The sequence below is a fragment of the Drepanopeziza brunnea genome, assembly GCF_022702325.1.
Source record: "Drepanopeziza brunnea f. sp. 'multigermtubi' strain 214-2 chromosome Unknown ctg4, whole genome shotgun sequence".
Lineage (NCBI taxonomy): Eukaryota > Fungi > Ascomycota > Leotiomycetes > Helotiales > Drepanopezizaceae > Drepanopeziza > Drepanopeziza brunnea.
This window is the reverse complement of record NW_027094067.1, coordinates 58,987-78,841: the sequence shown is the minus strand read 5'-3', so window position 1 is coordinate 78,841 and position 19,855 is coordinate 58,987. Positions and strand designations below refer to the sequence as shown.

The window sequence follows — 19,855 nt, the reverse complement described above, 5'->3', positions numbered from 1 at the left end:
CTCCACTTTATAGACTAAATACTGTCTCAAAGATACTTTTCAATGCTGAATCCTTATACCACGGTACAGGCCTAAGTATTACCCCTCGAAGGTGCCTCAAAAGTTTAGTTTCCATTTTTAAAACCCCCGGTTACCCTACCCTCGAAGGGTAATACTTACGCCTGCGACGTAGTAAGTTGATTGGTTTAAGCCCTGGTAAGATCCCTTGCGAAATTATACTTTCGACATTTATTCAAAGGGGGAAGGGGGGGGGGGGGGGGGTAGTAGAATACCGGTAGATATCGTATATATCGATATCGATTTTTGATATGCAAAAGCAGACCTGCAATGCACATTGCAGTAACCAGTCTTATAACCTTATATTCCCGCACGACAATTTTTGAAACAATCCAAGCCGAACCGGAGTCAATTAAGTGGCCTTCTTAAAAGTTCAATATCGTGAATCGTCTTAAACCTTCTTTTATATTTTTTACTTCGTTCATCTTTTGTAGCAAATCTTTTTGTTATTTTCAATCGGTATGCCCGTCAAGTACAGATCGTAATCGGCGTAGTAATCGAGGTAAAAAGAAGAGGCTCGTTCGGATCACCGATAAAAGAAAATCTCTTCGAAAAGCTATCTTGATTCAATTTCGGCTTTCCAAACTCTTTTTACGGCCCCCCCCCCCCCCCCCCCCCCCCCCCAAAAAAAAGAAATAAAAAAAGAAAAGCTAAGATTCGTAAGAAGCACCTCGTACAAATAAAGAATCGTAGCCCCCCAGGTCTCTTTAATCGTTGGTTTCCTTAATAGTGGGCCTTGACGTCGCAACTTTTGGGGCCGGGAAGCCCACTATTAAGTTTATATCAGAATTGCCGCGTAAATACTGGAATAAGCGAGGAACACGAAAATCGGACTTTTATTCAAACCTATTAAAAGAATACGTGCACCACTACTAACTTTTATATAACAATTAATACTTTTGGTAATATAATAAAGTAAATCATTTATTTTTGATTTATGCGACGCTTGTTTTAATTAAGGTTATAATTATTAAGATATTCGCAGCAAATAAATAGATTTAAATTATCTGGGACAGTTTTTAGCTATATTTCTATTACATTTTAATGTATTAAATCATCACAAATAAGTGCATCTTGATATTTTCAATTCACGTTTGTAAAGCGAGATTTCTAAGCACATGAAAGCCTTTCTTTTCTTATCTATATTAATAGTTGTTATTTAATAAGTAGTATACCGTTACTGTCCCGCCTTGATGGTGCGGACCTGACTGCGCCAGGTCGGGATTTTTTACAAATTAAATTCAAGGTAACCGACGATTAATTGAAAATCAAATATTTTGTATTCAAAATCTTATATTTTCTAATATTAATAGTATCTTATATTAAAATTTAATATAAAAATTTGATATTTAAAAAACTCTTAGTCAAGCGTATGACGACACGCCAGGTCTCCTGGGCGTATCCCCATATGCGCCAAGCTACCTCCTTCCTTTTTTCCTTTTACCTTGCATCTTCTCCTTCGTATTCTCTCATTCCCTTCTTTTGACCCATGAACTATGGTTCACGAGTCTTTGGCGCTTCTACCTTCGTGTATATAAACCTCAGCTACCTTCGACCTTTATACTCGGTAGTTGTTGATTCTAAGTCATTACTTTGATTGAGATCCTCTTGAGCTCCCATATGAACCCCCGCGCTCCCGTGAGTCCTTTCAGGTAATCGCTTAAGGTCGTCACAAAGCGGACTCGTGCAATTTGTTTTTATTATTATAGCTTTTATAATTATTATTTCATTTAAGTTATAAATATGATCGAAAAGTTGATGTTCTTAAATTTTCGTTAAATTGGCCGAGCTTTTTTCGCTTTTACAATTGTAATTTTTGCGTAATAAGTATTATCTTACTTATTTTAATAATAAAAATATATAATATTTCTTATGTATGAAATATAATCCACTTATCTCGATTCTTATATTAATTTTTATTGTTATAGCTTTTTTCGTTATTAATATATTCTTAATACAAATCGCGGTTTTCGATTCTTTTCGATAAAGAACTAAAAACTTTTTTTTTTTACGATTTGCAACTTAAATGACTTGATAATAAAAAGAGCTATATTAACAAAAACTGAATGCATTAATCGGCGAAATCGAGCTCTTTACAAATATTAAATTTTTAATATTATAACTTTATTCGTTGCTAAGTTATTTCTAATACCCATTGAAATATTTGAAATGGGACACTTGCTTGCCCTGACTATGACCGAGAGCCCGCAGGTTACATTGTTAGTGCACTGACTATTTATTAACCGACGATTACGGCTAGAAAGTTGTGTTTGCCCAGGAATCCCAAAAAGCGTATATGACTTAAAGAAGTATTATTCCGTCGATCGATATCTCCGTCGGATCTGCTAAAGTCATGCATAATCGCTTAGGCCGCCCTTCCCTCTATTCCAGAAGCTGCCTCCCGCAAAACGATCTTGAAGCGAAGATCCGTCCGCATTCGCGTCCGCACAAATCCCTGGATCCGGGATCTCGCCACATTAATGCTACAAGTGCCCAAGTGACCGCTCATCCTAACGGGGCCGCCATCATTGTGTATGAGAAAAGTGGGAAATGCTAAAAAGTAAACAATTTATGAGTGAATGACCGACACGCGACAACTGTATTCCACTCCGTACGTATCTCAATCAGCTTGGCCCGTGAAAAGCATTTCCTTTTTAGCGAATTGGCTTTTAGCGCCAAGTAAATTTATATAAAGATCTGCAACAATCGTCTTTTAATTCGAGACAGCAATCAAGTGCGAAGTAATTGCGCAAATCTAACAGTCAATAATTCTCAACTTTAACGCGATCAACTGTCAGTCGATCGAGAGCAGCAACTCTTGAGATTGCCCGTCTATCTCTGCCTACAGCTAAGCAGGCCTAGACCTCGTGCTGCTGCTGTATTTACCATTACGAACGGGACTACGTAGTAGGTAGTACAACAGTAGTTCAGCGTGCATGGGATCCTTGCCTATATTCTTCCCTGGTGACGATGCTCTACCGTACTGTATCGATTGTTTAAGATTTCGGCCCGGCTCAGAGTTTAATCTAATTCTACGGCGTCGGATACGCATATTGCTTTCTTGCCCCGTACGGTTATGCGTCGACCACTTTACCTTACCTACCAAATCGGGTTTTGTGGCATATCGCAGCCAATCGAGCGCGATACTGATTCTCGACAGCTCCAGTTTGTGATCTGTGGAATATTTCCGCTCATTCTTTTACAATGGTTGAGTTTATGAGTGAATGTTGTAGCTAGGCGAATCGACTCGATTTCCCCTAATCTGAGGTGTGAAGCACGTCTATTCCACCACCTCAAGGTATTTCTACTTATATAGGTCGTAGTTGTGACTACCCTGTACAACTAGTTGGCACCCTGAAACGAAATATCTATAGTTCGGACGCCACTCCAACATGTCAAAAGGCGACTACTTCCGACGTTACCGCCTCAAGTCGCCTCTGACTTGTCAGCCAAGTCGCCTTTGACTTGTCAGCCAAGTCAGTCTTGCGTGTATCACGTATGTTCCGTACGATACCCCACCTCTCTCTCTCCTTCTGAACGCGAATCCGACAGGCGTCTTGGCAGCTCGATTATGCGCTTTTGCGTCTGCATTTGCGTCTGGGTATTCCGTCGACTATAAGACGAACCGTCTGATCGTCATGGTAAGAGTATCAAAGTTGGAGGCTCCCGATCCAACTCACACGTTCCTTTCATTGCCTATCTCTCTCCAAGTCACCATTTTTTAACTCTGCTTTTTTTTTTTTTTTTTTTTTTTTTTTTTGTCCAGCCGTGATCATGCCGACCGCTATTGCCCAACTTCTCCTTCCGGGCTTGTTCCTCGGATTGCCGTGCCTCGCACAATACGCATATGGAGCCCCCTCCGCAGCAGCAACAGTATGTAATTCAGATGAGAATATAGCGGATGATAATTCTAACCAAACACGCAGTGCGAGACAATCAGTTCCGCCTTGCCAGGCAAAGTGGAAAACCAAAACTCGTCAATCTTCAAAGAGACAACTACCTACTGGTCTGCCCGACAGGACCTGACGCCTGGCTGCGTCGTTCTGCCGACATGCGCTGAAGACGTCGCGAAGGCTCTCGTGCTTGTGACCAACATGAGCACCCCATTCACAGTGAAAAGTGGAGGACATAGCGGCTTTGATGCTGCATCCAGCATCCAAGGAGGAGTGCTTATTTCTTTGGAGATGATGAACAGCATTGAAATCGCAGACGATCTTGGCACGGTTGCAATCGGCCCCGGCAATCGCTGGATCAATGTCACTCAGGCGGTCGAACCTCATGGTATTGCCGTCGTCGGCGGCCGCAGCCCTCTGGTCGGTGTTTCGGGATTCCTCTTAGGAGGAGGACTGTCGTTCTTGCTAGGCAAGCGCGGCTTGGGGTGCGATAACATCCGGAACTTCCAGGTCGCCCTGGTCTCCGGCGAGATTGTCGACGCGAATCCATCCCAAAACCCGGATCTCTACTGGGCTCTTCGAGGCGGCGGCGGATCCAGTTTCGGCATCGTCACCAGATTCGACCTCGAGGCGTACGAGCAAGGCGACATCTGGAGCCGGCTATCAGTTTGGACTATAGAAACCGTCAATTCGGTCCTCCACACTTTTGTAAGGCATCTTTTCCCTCTGTCTTGTTGAGGTATCAGGTTCAGGATCGCATCTCGAGATCAAGATATCAGATTATGGAATGTGATCAGTGCTAACATGTGATACAGACCAAGGTCGCACGGGAAATGATGCACTCGGGACTGGATCCAGACGCCCATATGATGTAAGTAGTCGTCGGTTCTGCAAATTGTGTGATATGCATCAGACTAACCCTGGGACTAGGTTCGGCATAAACTTTGCTGGCCCTGATACCGCAAGCCCGAAAACGATGGTCTTCGGTTTCCACCTGAATCTCAGCTCTCCGTATGCTCCTGGCGGCGAGTTTGATACCATGGCCTCCTTTGGCGACCCGGCACTCCCAGGGGCATTGTTGAATACGTCGCAGGTCATGGGCCTTTCGGATACGATCCTCCGCACTACCAGCGCTGGCGGCGGCTTCGGTAACCGAGAGTCATGGTACTCGACCTCCATCTCCGATCGTGCGGACAGCGATGCCTTTATGGACAAGCTCATTGCAGCCTTCACCACTTGGGGCGCTGATGTCCGAGCGCAGATGACTGCTCGAGGGGACATGCTCAACATGAGTATGGTCTTTCAGCCCCTTACCAACCCGGCCCTCGAGGCCATGCAGAGGAATGGCGGCAACCCCACGGGCCTCCGGCCCAAGGAGTTCCCTACCTACATCGTCTCCTTCCCGACGAGCTGGAGCCTGGCAGCCAACGACGACTTCCTCGACGCCAGCATGCAAAAGTTCGTCTCGGACCTGGACGCCATGGCGAAAGCTGACGGCTGCGGCGCTGGCTACGAGTACATGAACTACGCGGGCAAGTTCCAGAGCCGGAACGGGACGGTCATTGCCAGCTACGGGCCGGAGAATCAAGAGCGGCTCCGCGCTATCGCCAAGAAGTACGACCCTCAGGATCAACTGCGCACGCTCTGGACCGGTTACCACAAGCCTTGACTGTCACTTACCGGATGAGTTGTTCGCTGATCGGGAGATGCTTCTTTTCTTGCTGCAATAGCGAGCTGCAATAGCGATGGAATTCTCTCTTGCTCTGTTCTGTATATATATATATCTGCATAGAGGGATGAGTTGTTCGGGAGATGCTTCTTTTCTTACTAAAATAGCGAGCTGCAATAGCGATGGAGTTCTTTTTTGTTCCGTTCTGTATATATATATGTATCTGTATATAGCCTATATGTTCTCAGTGTGTTGAGAACTGGAGGGCACGAGGGCCAGATATCCACGCTGGTTTGGGAACTGCTGTACTTTTAGCGCCGTTTGGAAGTTTCTATATGATCCGAAGAGCATCTTGAAAAACGAAGAATGCAAGATTTTCGGCGCGCAACCTTTGCACCCAGTCCCGTCTTTTGACTGAGTGAATGAAAGGTATATCCGAGAAGCTCGCTGGCCTGGGTCGTCCGGTAAAGGGGGGAAGGTGGCGTTGGCGTAAATGAGTTCGCGAGTCGATCCCGCCCTGTGGAAAGAAGAGCATCTTGGCTTACTAAGGCGTCTCTCGCTCGCTGTGTTTTCGTTTTTCCATTTCTCCATCTCTGCTGCCTCCACATCTGCTTGCTTCTCTTCTAAAACCACGCCCTCGAAAGCTTCGTATTGATCATTTAGCAATTTCTCGAATCCAGTTCTCTACGGACGCATAAAACCATAGCCTGCCACGATAAACAGAGCTTCTGATTGTCATCAGTTTTCTGGTAACTTGGCTCTGCTCTGTGCCCCAATGTTGAAGACTAAGGATGTGTATATTCAGTACCGGGACTTCATTGTCCCCCTGGCCTTCTTCCCCTTCTCGATGTGGGCCATTTTCTCTGGCCAAGCGTACTGGAAATCGGGCCAGGCCATCGATGGCCTGGTATACATCTGCAGATCTCTTTTCTTGACGGTCATTACGAACATCTAATCCGCCATCGCACTATACTACGGCAAAGGCGTAAGGTCAAACAAGACTATATGTTCCTCGCGACTCTGTTCGCAATATACCTGGAAGACCTTGGCATTCTCGCCAACGAGCTCGATCGAATCGCGAATGGCACTCGTCACACTACGAATACTTTCCGTGCCTTGGGTGCTTTGGGACCGTTGCCTGATTTACTAGGACAATTGTTTGGACCGGAGAGCGTCACCTGGGAGTATGGGCTGTGCTGCTTCGATTGCGCAAAACGGGCCAGGGAGTGGTTGAGAGCGCGCGGAGAAGCGCGAAAAGAGCTAGAAGGGCTGCCCACCCACAGGAAAAAGGAGGATCAACGCCAGCCATGATATCAGAGGTTTGAAAATCGAAGGGCCGAAGGCATTGCGATTCTCCTTAGAAAGTATTACGCATATGGACAGTAAGGGAGGCTTGCTCCTGTTCGGTCATCGTCTCAAGTCTTCTCCCTAACATCGCGGCCAACTAGCATACTGGACGCACACAGCTTGCTGCCACGAATGGTCTTAATTAACTCGCCCAGCTTTCTTCACTTTCGCAGCATCAAGGAAGGCAATTTTGCGCCACAAAGTCACCATGAGGAAACATGGGCCTTTGGTCCCCATCGAGGCCGTCCTGCTACTCGGGAACCGACATATTAGCAATGTCGAGCTTGCCGTGCCTTTTTTCTTTTTTATTCATAAGGCTGAGCGGAATTTTCATCTACCAATGGCTAAACTGGGATTTCTTCAAATAAAAACCTCCAGATCCCACCGCCTACTTCCGTGGCAGTGTTTCTCCTTTATCTTACGGCTATGCTTTTCTCGTTTATATTCGGATATATCCAGACCATCGACCTCAAAGAGAATATACCACCGGCGGAAATTCTCGACGTGGTCCAGAAGAATTTATACGGATTAAAAGCAGATCGTGCGTTGTTCATGACTGACTATACGATGCCTTGCAATCAATTCGATAGATACGTGAAAATATATCGCATCATATGCTTTACATTAGCCTCAACTTATTTCAAGTTCTTGTGCGATCTGTATGGGTTCGGTAAGCGGGATCTGCTTTGGCCGAGAAACAAGCATCTGATTCCATTCGTCATACTCTGAGGAGCTATCCGAGTCGCGATGGTATACTGAGCACGATAATTCGGACGAACTTGGAAGATGGGGGCCTTGGCGCGACAGATCTGGAGGCCTTTGATGGAGTCTATCCAGAGGATCGTCGAAGGTTCTGGGCAAACAGTAGACTTATTAGCATACCTTATCTATGAGATTTTCCAAGAGCTATCGGAGATAATAGCCGTGCATCCGAATATGCTTGAGCGGCATCCGCGGATGAAAGGATGTCTGGACAATAGGGCCTGGACCTTCCAATACCCAGATGAGAAGTGTCTGCGAGGCTATAGGCAGGCGTGCCGAAACGGGAACCAGAGGTCACGAGGTAACGTGTAACCCATACGCGTACTCAAGACCTCGTGACCTGCCTTACGGAGTAGCGTCGCTACCAGCGTAACAGTCATCCGACTGCATTGCGAGCCTTTTCGCGAGACACGGGTTGATTTATCGAGAAAAATTGTCTAGAATCAAGGACTCGACAGCCGCATTAAGGATGAATGACAGAATTGAATATGCGAGTTTCAGAGCGTAGGGGCTCAAGGTATTGAAATCGGTGTTTATATAGACAGAGCAAGTTTCGTTAAATGTTAAGCATTATTCGAAGTCAAATTGCCTGAGCATCTGAGACTATACAGAACACACACACTCGGTTGAACATATGGGAAGAATAACAAGTACCAAGATTTTCATATTTCAAAAGTACCATACGAAGGTGTCCCGCCGTGCGATTCGTTTGCGTCTTTTACATCGCGCCAATAGCCACCTGCCAGGCTACATTTATAACGCTAGACGTAGCCGTGATGTGGGCAATGCTCCTCAAAGGCGCAATATCGAGGAGATAAGCAGGATACTGTCATTACCGGATCAATCAGCCTCCCTCGCTTCTCGATACTCGGAACTGGTAGAATAGACTAGGGAATAAATAGCGGAAGCGTATCCATCACTCACAAAGACAAAAGACTTGGCCAGCACGTGGAGACCGAGCAGATTGATCAGATTCTGGTTCGCAGGCGCAGTTGCATGAGCCAGAGCAGCTGCCAGCGCGAAGCCCTACATTGTATTTTATGAGTTGTTGTTCTGTCAGGAGGGGTCAGACCAGGGACCCACGGGAAACATCTCAAGGAGATTGTAATGCGCGCTTCGGAGTCGAAGAGGGAGGCCAGTGAGGTTATTGACATCTTTCCTCGGATCTGTGCGTTGCGTCAGTAAATATGTTCAAGGCTCCAGGGTCCTAGACGGGCCACAAGGCACCGATCGACGGCTTACGACTGTTGTCCAATCCCTCCTTTCGACTTGCTGCGAGGCCAGCTACGGACGCGGCGCCTGTTGCTCCGAATGTCCAGAAGATATAAAAGGCGGAGAGGGCGGGGATGGTCCTTGCAGTCGTGATGGAGGCCGTGCCGGGGATGGTGGCCAGCAGGGTCTCCATGGCCTTTTGAACGACGCCGTTGGGGGCTGTGATGTAGTTCGTTACTGGGACAAACGCGAGGAACATTGGTCCGAGGGCTGCCATCAACAAGCCGTTGGTGTTTTGGCTGTTAAAAAGTAAATCTCATGAGTCATTGAACGGTTTGTGTAAAGAGAAGAGAACGTACACGCCATCGAGTAGGGAGTTGGAAGGCATGTTGGTAGTATGTAGAGGCTGTAGAGATGAGGTTTTTTTTCCTGTATCGGAAGCTGGACGAGGTACAACATGGAAGTTGAAATAAGGGGTTTGATAAACAACTCGTCAGAGCTGTTGTCGTCATGATTTGAATAACCTCGGCCATGAGGAATACTAAAACAGACGCTTGGTGTTTAGCGCAAATTCCTTGCGTGACCTTTGCGCTGAGTGCTGATCTCTTCTGGAGCCATGCCCTTATCGATTTCCTGGATATATAGTTCAATTTAGGGATAGAAAAAGCAAGTAACTTCATTTAAAAGTGAATTGGAACTTAAGAAATCTCATTACGAGCGATGCATAGCGATTTTGGTAACCGAGAACTTGTTTACTTTCCTGTGCAGTCTCGGGAATGCTTTCCGGAGCGCGAAGATGCTCGGTATTCCATGTCCGAGATCCCGAGACAAGATTGCCCCTTTTCTAAGCCGCCAATCATATCATAAGAATTAAATACATTTTCACAACTCCAAATAATCCACATCGAGTGGAAGAAAAGTTCGCAAGTTACTTTATATCTGCTTTCCGAAGCGCATGAACATTATGAAAAGTGGAATCGCTTCCAATGTATTTTTCTTATTACCTATGTACCATCAAGAACAACAGAATCGCCAGTCTTTAGCCTCAACTCCACATTAATGCATCGTCTTTTTTGCCAACGGTGCCTAGAGAGGACGGTTGGTCCGACGATAAAGCCGAAATCGGCGATAAAGATATGGCCGAGCTTACCTGCTATTCGGAAGATGACAGTGTGGAAAAAGATGAATTTGTATACAACACTGCAAAGGAGATCAACATCCTCACGAAAAAGGTCTATAAATTGCTTCAAGGTACTTCGCCATCTGCGAGCCAATGTGCAAATATATGCCGAGGCAACCGTTATGGTGCACAAAGACCGTCCTTAATATGGATATAGAGCCCGTGACATCTTCTAGCTGAGTGATACAGACGATCTGAGTTTCGGTGCAATCTATAATGATGTTTGGAGGCATGATCCTAAGAAGGAATGGAAGTTTGATAACAGAGTGGCCAATTATAGCACCCGCTGAGATCGAAGGCGGATTATTCGAGCCTCATTTCGCACGATTCCAGAACATCGTTATTAACAGAAACTTCGACCTTGAATATACACAAAAAATCAAGCTTTAGAAAGGAGACGGCATTCATACCGATAGAATTGAAGCTGCTGCAGGATTCCAGAAACTAGCGCGGGGCTCGTCAGCCACCAGGGACCTCTTTAAGGCTGTCGAGAACTCGAAACTCGCAAGTCTGAAGATATCTTTAAGAGTGGAATTCGCGACTTTTTCGAGCCTCATGACGTAGGAGATGCTTGATGAAAGCGACGACGAGGCCGGAGGGGTTGAGGAGAAGATCGAAAAGTAAGTGGAAGTTGCCAGCGACAGAGCCATCGCATCATTCCTCGATAATGAGTATTTGTAATCCTCTGGCCGAGAGTAGGAATGTGCATATCTTTGGTCTATAACTTTCGGCTTCAAAAATCGTCTGAAAGAGGATATCTGAACAAGTGTAGACCGTTGCCAGAACACGTGATTTTGACTGGGGATAGAAACAGGATGGTCGAGGGTGTTTTCAAGGACCAATCAGCTGCGAGATAAGAACTGTCGAATCAAGTGTCTTACCGATGGCTTCATTTTCATTGCTACCGTCGTGCTAACAGTAGCGTGAGTAATTCACTTCCTACCAACTAAATATGCACATCCTCCTCGTCCTTCACCTTCCACCGACTTTTTTTCCTTGAAAAAGTGACAAGAGGTGCCCTCATGTCTCTTTTCCAAGATCGTCACCCTCCGCCGGGATGGATCCATGGCTTACTCACGGTAAGGCTTCATATCATTTTGAAGCGATTTGCTGACATTCCAGGCCGCCTGCATTCTGTCCATTGCTCTTCCACCTGGGTTTCTTCGTGTCAGTTCTGGAGCTATCATATCCGGCATCTATCTGTACATGCTAGGCTGGACTGCCGAGCAATCTCGGGATGCATACTTGCTCGGAGTCTCAACAAGCATTCTCGTCTTGAGATGGATAGACCTGGTGGTACTGCACCGGCCAGAGAGGGACTTCTGGAAGAAAGCGGGTTCCGCCACTGGCCGAGCTGATGGACGAGCTCCAAATGATGCTTTAGGACGGCTGAAGTGGTTCTTCTTCCTCTGGAACAACCAAAGGTCTGTACCACCCGTTGTCTCTATAGCTTTTGAAGATGTATTAAACATATAGCAGAGGAGTGGGCTGGAACATCGAACCGGACTGTCTTCCCCCACCGGTAGGAGAGGATTGCCCTAGGTCAAGCTTCATAAAGTACAATCTGATATCTGGATTGGCAGCATATCTTGGTCTCGATGCGGTTCAATTGATGCTCCGAGACGCGTATGCTCTGGAGATTACACCTTTCTTTGAGATGCCTATGACCAAGCAGGTCTTTATCTCCTGGGCCGCGGCTTTTAAACTCTACTGTACCATATCTCTGTTGTACTCATTAGGTGCCGTTACTGTCCTGGTCCATATTTTCGATCCTGTTGATTGGCCGCCCATGTTTGGATCTTTTCACCAAGACGCGTGGAGTATTCGCAGGATGTGGGGAAAGTGTTGGCATCAGTAAGCCAATCCCCCTTCCTGAAAAGTTTTATATGAGTGTCTAACAAAAACACCAATCAGAATGATGCGACGACCATGTGCCGAAGCTGGGCGAATTACGAAAGAAGCCTGTGGTTTGCGCAAAGGCACTTTTGGCAGCAGATATTCCCAGATCTGGATTGGCTTTGCGATGAGTGCTCTCATACATCACGCCGGTGCTACTGTGAGCATGTTCGCAGATGGTGGTTATTGGCAGGCCATGTTCTTTATGGTGCAGCCAGTAGGTATTATGTTCGAAGATGGGATCATCGAAGCTGGAAAGCGATTTGGGTTAAAGGATAGCGGTTAGTCTCTTGCTTCAACGATGAAATTTCACTAATCTGAATAGTCTCGATCCGGCGATTAGGATATTGCTGGGTATTTTTATGGTTCTCTTGGTCTTTGAGATTCATAGTTTCGTTTCAGCCGAAATCATGGCATGAAGTGCTTGCGGTTCCTACTGTAATTAAGTCGTATCCGACGATGTTTTTCATATACTTCGGGCGCGAAGTAATATCCTTGTACAAATAGAAAATTACGAAATGCAATATCCTGAGCCGATTTCATTTTATCATTCCTCTTGTTATTATAATACAAGATGTTGGATTGCTTCTAGCGATCGGGAAATATATTCGTAAAGTCGTGAAGTCGTCAAAGTTCTTGCAATTGCAATTCACTCGGTTGTAATAGTATTTGAATTCTGTCTGTTCCCTGGGATTCAAGGGAGCTGACTCCTTCTATACGATTAAGAGGAGTCACGTGCACTAACTAACTAATAGGTTTATCTTCAAACTCGATTGCTTGGAAAGAGAAAAGGTAAAGTTTTATTATCACTAACGGTGACCTAACAGTACACGCACTTCGGGAAGGGCGAACTTGCGTTCGCCCTTCCCGAGATGATTTTACTTTGCGCGTAAAAAATTTAAAAAAAATCGCCTCGCATCGCGGCGACGCTTTTAATACTATTTAAAGTCACGCCGAGGCGCTAGCATAATCCCGTGACCTTTTTTCTTCTTAATTTAATTTTTTTTTCGAAAAAATATTTTCGACTTTAAGAATTATTTAGCGTCTTTATACTATCACGTGATATTCTTTAAAAAACGAAAACTTTTTAAGATTTTTTTCTTATTTAATAAAGCAATAATAATCAAAGAAAAAATATTTAAAGCTTATTATTTTCTATTTAAATAATAGATAATATACTTAACGTTAAGTTTTTTATTGTCGCGGCGTCACCTTTCTCGAGATACGCGATTTTGAAAGCTATTATTAATCAAATCACGTAGGAACTTGTTTGATAAGTAGCTAATACTTAATTCAATACGTTACGTGAAAAAAAAAATTATTTTATAAAAGCGTTTTAATTAAATAAAAATAATACGATTTTTTGCGTGCTTTTTTAATGTCGTCCTTCTCAAGATACGCGATTTTGAAAGCTATTATTTATCAAATCACATAAGAACTTGTTTAATAAGTAGCTAATACTTAGTTCTATACGTCACGTAAAGAAAAGTATTTATTTTATAAAAGCGTTTTAATTAAATAAAAATAATACGATATTTTGAGTGCTTTTTTAGTATCGCCTGTCTCGAGATACGCGATTTTAAAAGCTATTATTAATCCAATCACGTAAGACTTGTTTGATAAGTAGCTAATATGGTAGAGTTAAGGCTTTGTATTTGTTTTATTTATATATATAATACTAATGCTAATGTGACGACCTTAAGCGATTACTTAAAGGAATTTACGAAAGCGCGAGGGTTCATATAAAAGCTTAAGAGAATCTTAAAGTAATGACTTAGAATTAATAACTATCGAGTATAAAGGTCGAAGGTAGCTAAGGTTTATATATACGAAGGTAAAAGCGCTAAAAGCTCGTGAATTATAGTTTATAAGTTAAAAGTAAAGAATAAAAAAATACGAAAAATACAAAAGAAAAAAAGAAAGAAATAGCTTAGCGCATATAAAGTGCGTTTAAAAAGCTTAGCGTATCGTTATATTACCTCTCCGTTCGAAAAAAGCTCGTTTTCGAGCGTTTATTTATTATTTTATTATTATTTAAGTGATCGTAATTATTAATACCGTTTGAATGAGCTTTGATTAATTCGAAAAGCTTCGCGAGAGAGCCGAGGAGCTTTTTATGCTTTAAATAGAAATTACGTATCTTAAAAGGAGCGTATATTGTGGTGGAGTTGAGGCTCTGCTTTGTTTTATCCATGTATATAGTACTGATGCTAAGCACCTTTGTCACGTAGGTGCGCTGCATGCTCTAGCCTTGCTAAGCACGTGGTTAGGTTACGTGCAAGCTCTTATATAAACGAGTAATTAATTCTTCCTTAAACTAGCACTATATTATTATACAATATAATATACGTACTTATAATATACATTCGAATATCTTTCGATCGTCTTTTTTTTTCTTTTTATTTATTTACGATTTTATTATAGCTATATTCATATATATCTCTTGATTTGACGTTAAGTATATATCGGAGCTCTTCTCTTTTATATATATTTAATAATCTACGTAAAGAATCGAATTAAAGGTTAGTTTTTATACTTCTTTTAGACTTGCTTCTTTTGCGAAAAGATATATATTCGGAGTTTACGTTATACGCTAAGCTATTAACTATATGCTTTTGCAATGCTTTTTTAAAAAGTATTCGATATACGCTAAGCTAATAATCAAATGCTTTTGCATATAAGCTTCGAGGCTATTGCTTTAAAAGCGATTTTTCTTCGATTTATATCCGTCGAGCATATTATTCGGTATATTCGATAAGTATTATTTAAAAAGTCGTTACTTTAGTTCGGAGATCGAGCTAGCTAAAGTTTAATTTAATATTTATAGAGTTCTATTTACTTAAGCTACTTTGCACGGCGATACGCTCGAAGTACTATTCGTTTAATATATTTTACTTTTTCGATTTAATATCGCTTTTAATACGAGTCTATTGCTTTTTCTTTTTTAAAAAGATAAGCAATAGCTAAGTACCGGAAATACTACGCTAAGCTTAAGAGGTTGAAAAATTTAATATTTATTTCGCAATAAAGATTACGTATAAAAACTTCGAATTGCTTTCGAATATCTTTCGCTTTAACAAATAAAAGATACGACGAACGGAAATAAGTGTTATGCAATTCGAAACCGTTTCGATATCGTATTATATTAAAAGCAAGCTATATGCTTGCATAAAAGCTCGGCTATTACTCGACTTCGTTTTTATTTTAATATATTTAATCTTAATAATTACTTTTCCGCTTATTACGAATCTTGCATTATAAAATTAAACGTATTATTAATATTTATTATATCGATTTAATTTCGATTATCTAGCTCGAAGCGATCGATACTCGATTTTTTAATAAATCATTTTCGACGCATCGGGATCTTATATTTTTATAATATTTTTTTATATATTTAATATTTATTATAAATTATATTTATTTTATATTTATTATTTATTTATATTTATATCATTTTCGTTCTTTTTTCGTATTCGTTTCGAAATACATTTATATTTTAATCGATATTTATTAATTCAATTTAACGGGCTTACGTTAAAGCTTTCGGAAATTAAAAAAAGCTATAACTTTTTCGATTTAAAAAGATTTCGGACTTAACGAAAATGCTACTCGCAAGCTAACTGAAGATAAAATGAAAAGGATTTAAGCCTTTTTACCTTTCGTAAATGCTTCGAATTACGTAAGTATTCGTAATCTTTTTTTTAAACTTGAAGCTTTTAAAATGCTTGCTTTCGATAAAGCTAATATTACGGATTATATTCGCTAGCTCGAACGAGCGTTTAAAGATTACGATATCGTTAGCGATTCGAAAAAAAAATAATGCTTTATTAAATATAATATTTTTAGCTTTTTCGATTATAATATACGTTGCAATATCGAAAGCTTCGGCGGCTTTTCGAATCCGAAAGTAATTTAAAACGACTTTAAATCGGTAATTAAAAAAGAATATAAAGCTTTCGACCTAGCTAAATAAAAATATAATATTAGCTTTTTAAACGACTTAAGTAATAAGTAAATAGCAAAGGAAAAAGCTTTTAAAGCGGAGCTTTTACAATTCATTCGATAATTTAATTTTATAAGCTTTGCTTGCTTAAAAAATAAAAATATTACCGATAAGCAATTAAAATAAAAGTTCTTCGATTGCTTATTATTATCGATGCAAAATCGGATTTAAAAAAATATTAAACTTAAAAAAGATCACTTGCAATCTTACGATATAATATATATTATAATAAATAATTTAATTAAGTAAAAATAAATTACTACGAAACGGATTAAAAAATACGATTACGCCGAAATCCTTAAAGCTTTTTTTCGTTATGATCTTTATTAAAACGAAAACTCTCGTCTTTAAATATCGTTTATTATTCTCGAAAATAAGCGAAACTTATACGTTTCACTTTTTTATAACATTTACTTTAGCAGTACTTATGCTTTTTTTTTATCGCGCAAGTATTATCGTTACGAATTCGATTACTTTATTCGTCGATCTTAACTTAAAGATCGAAGCTTTTATAAAACAGCTAGCGAAAGTTAGTATTTATTTAAAACTTATCGATAGCTTCGCTTTCGTATCGAAAAAAGCTTATATGAACTTATTAAAAGCAGCTTAATACGAAGAGACTTAAGAGATCGCTTTGCATCGGGTCTACGAGATTAATACGGCCGATACTTATTCGAATTAAAGCTACGCTATATCGAAAGAGAAACGATTATTAAACGATTTTACGTATATTTTTTATTAATATTAACAGATTGCTAATTTATTTAGCTATTAATAAAAGCTTTATAAATATTAAAATTAATGCTATTTGTTTATGCTTTAATACGGATTAGCTTTTCACTTTAATAAAGCGGACTTAATATATATAAGATTATATTAAAGAAAAATACTATCGATCTCGTTTTAATTTCGAAACGATACTTTTAAATACGAGCAAGTTTTAAAAAGAGTTCGTAAAACGATAAATAATCTTAATTTAAAACGACGTTATAAAGCTTTAAAAGCATAACGAAAATCTATTAAAAAAGCTATACGAGAACGCGTTAAAGCGCTTATTCGAGCAGCTAACGGCGGTAATGCGAAAGCTTTTCGTATTAACGACTTTAATACTTCGGATATAATTCGCTAGCGATACATTATATTAGCGGATTTATATGCTTGCGTATTTAATACAAAAGCTATTATTGCATCGATAAAGACTCGAGCGCGCAACGCAGCTTTTCGAGTTACGCTATACTCGTTAAAAGACGCTCTTTCGATAAAAGTAAAGGTTTAATTTATTTATAATTAACTTAAAGTTATTTTCGCTAAGCTAATAGAAATAAATAAACTCGAGCCCGCTTATACCGCGATTTTAAACCGAAACGCTTTACGACCGAAAGACTTACGGAATTTGCTTATTACGCTATTAAAAGCTTTTAAAACTATACTTAAGCTTAAAGCCAAGCTTTTTAAAACTGTTATATCATACGAAGGACTTAGCAAAGTGATCTCTTCTTTAAAAATAAATTATAAAGCGATTCGTATTAAGCTTTTAAAAGAGCGCGATTTGCTCGGAAACTTAACTTTTAATAAGATTATTGCGTTTTTCGCTGCTCTTTTTGCTTTTAAACGATCTTTTTTCGAAGATATAATTAATAAAATGATTTAGCAAACCTTTACTAGCGAAAGCGCTATTAATTGCTTTTAAATTACGATTAGCGTTGCAAAAGCTTCGAAAGATTGCTTAATTATAAATAGCAAGCTTATATCGAGAGCGACGAATAATACGGTAAAAGACGGACTTGCTTCGAAGCTTTAACGATTTATTTAAAAAGAAAGTAATATCTTTTTATTTAATAACGATCTATTTTGCAAAATTACGAATCGCTTTATTAATAAAGCGCTTTATCGCAAGAATTTACTTTTTCTTTTTTTTTTTGCTATTTCGATTTACGGCCGAACTATCGATAAAGCAAACCTTATATAAGTCTCCGCTCGATTAAAACGGATCTTATACTAAAATGCTATTGCTTAACGGTCTTAGCTCGAACGCTTATTTGAATTCTCTTGGATAATCAAGCCTTAATTGCAAAGGAATATACGTGGCAGCGAAACTAAGTACCGCCGACGCTCCGCGCTCTTAGTATAAAGAGGAAGAGCTTCGACATATACTCAACGTCAAATCAAGAGATATATATAAATATAACTATAATAAAATCGTAAGTAAATAAAAAAAGAAAAGGAGGACGATCGAAAAACACTCGAATGTATGCTATAAGTACGTGTATTATATTATATAGTAATATGGTGCTAATTTAAAGAGAAACCAACTACTCGTTTATATAAAAGCTTGCACGTAACTTAATTACGTATTTAATAAAGCTAAAGCATGCAGCGCACCCACGTAATAAAGATGCTTAGCATTAATACTATATATATAAATAAAATAAAGCAAAGCCTTAACTTTATTATATACGTCTCCTTTTCGAATCAGATTCGCTTTCGAGTCACTTTTTATTAAAATAATAAAATTAAGTTTGCAAAACGAGCATATAGCCGAATTGCACGGTCGTAATACGATCTTAAAGTACTACTTAATAATGCACCGCCGGATCGGTATTAATATAAACCGTATATAATATAATAAAAAAAATAAAAATAGCAACGAAAATGCAAGATAATCTTTCGAATTTAATTTCTTTTTGTATCTTTTATAGCATTTTTATTTAATTATAAAAATAATATCAACTTAAGCGTTAATATTATCGTTAAAATAAGCGTGCGCCGGTTTAAGCGGTCAAGTAGTAACGCATTGCCGAATCGGTAATAGCGCGAGGCTTAAAGCGGTAACGTAAAAAAAAAAATAAAAGCGGTAATATATACTCGAAGTCTTGCTATAAATAATTAACCTTTTTTTTATATTAACCTTATACTTTTTTATCTTTCTTTTAGCACTTATTATTTATTAATTTTTTTTAATCATTATATTTTCGATTTGTTTTCGATACGTAAGCTACGCAAGCAGAACTATCGATAATACTACGAACCGATGCATCTTTTCTTTCGATACTTTTATTAAATGCAAGCGCTGCCGTGCTATTAAGTTAATTTACATTTTCGTAAGTTATCTTACTTTTCGTTTTATATTCGTTTTAATTTCGATTCGATAGCTTTTCGCGGAAGTCGTCGATGCTAATATTGCTTTAATAAATGCAATAACGGCTATAGATAATAAAATTAAGTCGGCCGATAAAGTTTTTCGTATAAGTATAATTGCAAATAACCTTTTTATAAAGACCCGCCGCGCTTTTGCTTTTCGAATTGATAATACTTTTTTTTTTCTTTAAGCTCGTATCGCCGTTGCTTTTTTTGCCGCCGCTAATACTAAAGGTTCTTTAGCTAGCTTAAGTTTCGTTTTAGCATTGCGCTTATTTGCCGCCGCTATTACCGCTAATCTAGCTTCGCTAGACTTGCTATATTAAATCTTAATTGTAATAAATCGAAATAATATTTTGCTAAATAACTTCCTTAGTCGCGTAAATATATATCGCGAGCTTTTTATAATTCCTTTTCGATTTAATTACAATAAATTGCCGAGAAGTCTTCGTTTCGCTTATCTTTATCTTCGCAATCGCTAGCTCCTTTTGCTCTTTTTGCTTTTCTTGCTTCTCTTGCTTCTTTTGCGAAAAGGCTCCGCCGAAGTGCTCGCTAAGCTTTTAATCGCAATAATATTAATAATTCCTTTTCGCGAGATTTTAACCGTAGCAATACTCGTAATTCTTCGAAAGGTTCGAGTCGTAATAATATCGATAAGACTTCAAAAAGTAAAAGCAATGCTTAAGGTATTGCGA

General features: G+C 40.0%; 3 protein-coding genes across 3 annotated transcripts; 2 read left to right on the top strand and 1 right to left on the bottom strand.

Moving 5' to 3' along the window:
• Positions 1-3,831: 3,831 nt before the first annotated feature.
• Positions 3,832-5,619, top strand: L3040_002902 (uncharacterized protein; the record flags this gene model as incomplete). Its single annotated transcript, XM_007292091.1, has 4 exons — positions 3,832-3,930; positions 3,984-4,658; positions 4,766-4,821; positions 4,881-5,619. 4 exons carry the CDS (start codon positions 3,832-3,834, stop codon positions 5,617-5,619), a joined length of 1,569 nt encoding a protein of 522 aa, XP_007292153.1.
• A 2,827-nt stretch (positions 5,620-8,446) lies between these two features.
• L3040_002901 (uncharacterized protein) lies at positions 8,447-9,328 on the bottom strand (the record flags this gene model as incomplete). The annotated part of the gene is made up of 5 exons (XM_007292089.1): positions 8,447-8,554; positions 8,653-8,754; positions 8,812-8,894; positions 8,971-9,239; positions 9,300-9,328. The coding sequence occupies 5 exons, from the start codon at positions 9,326-9,328 to the stop codon at positions 8,447-8,449; spliced, it is 591 nt and encodes a 196-aa protein (XP_007292151.1).
• A 1,814-nt stretch (positions 9,329-11,142) lies between these two features.
• L3040_002900 (uncharacterized protein) lies at positions 11,143-12,302 on the top strand (the record flags this gene model as incomplete). Its single annotated transcript, XM_007292088.2, has 4 exons — positions 11,143-11,199; positions 11,243-11,544; positions 11,600-11,974; positions 12,035-12,302. The coding sequence occupies 4 exons, from the start codon at positions 11,143-11,145 to the stop codon at positions 12,300-12,302; spliced, it is 1,002 nt and encodes a 333-aa protein (XP_007292150.2).
• Positions 12,303-19,855: the final 7,553 nt, after the last annotated feature.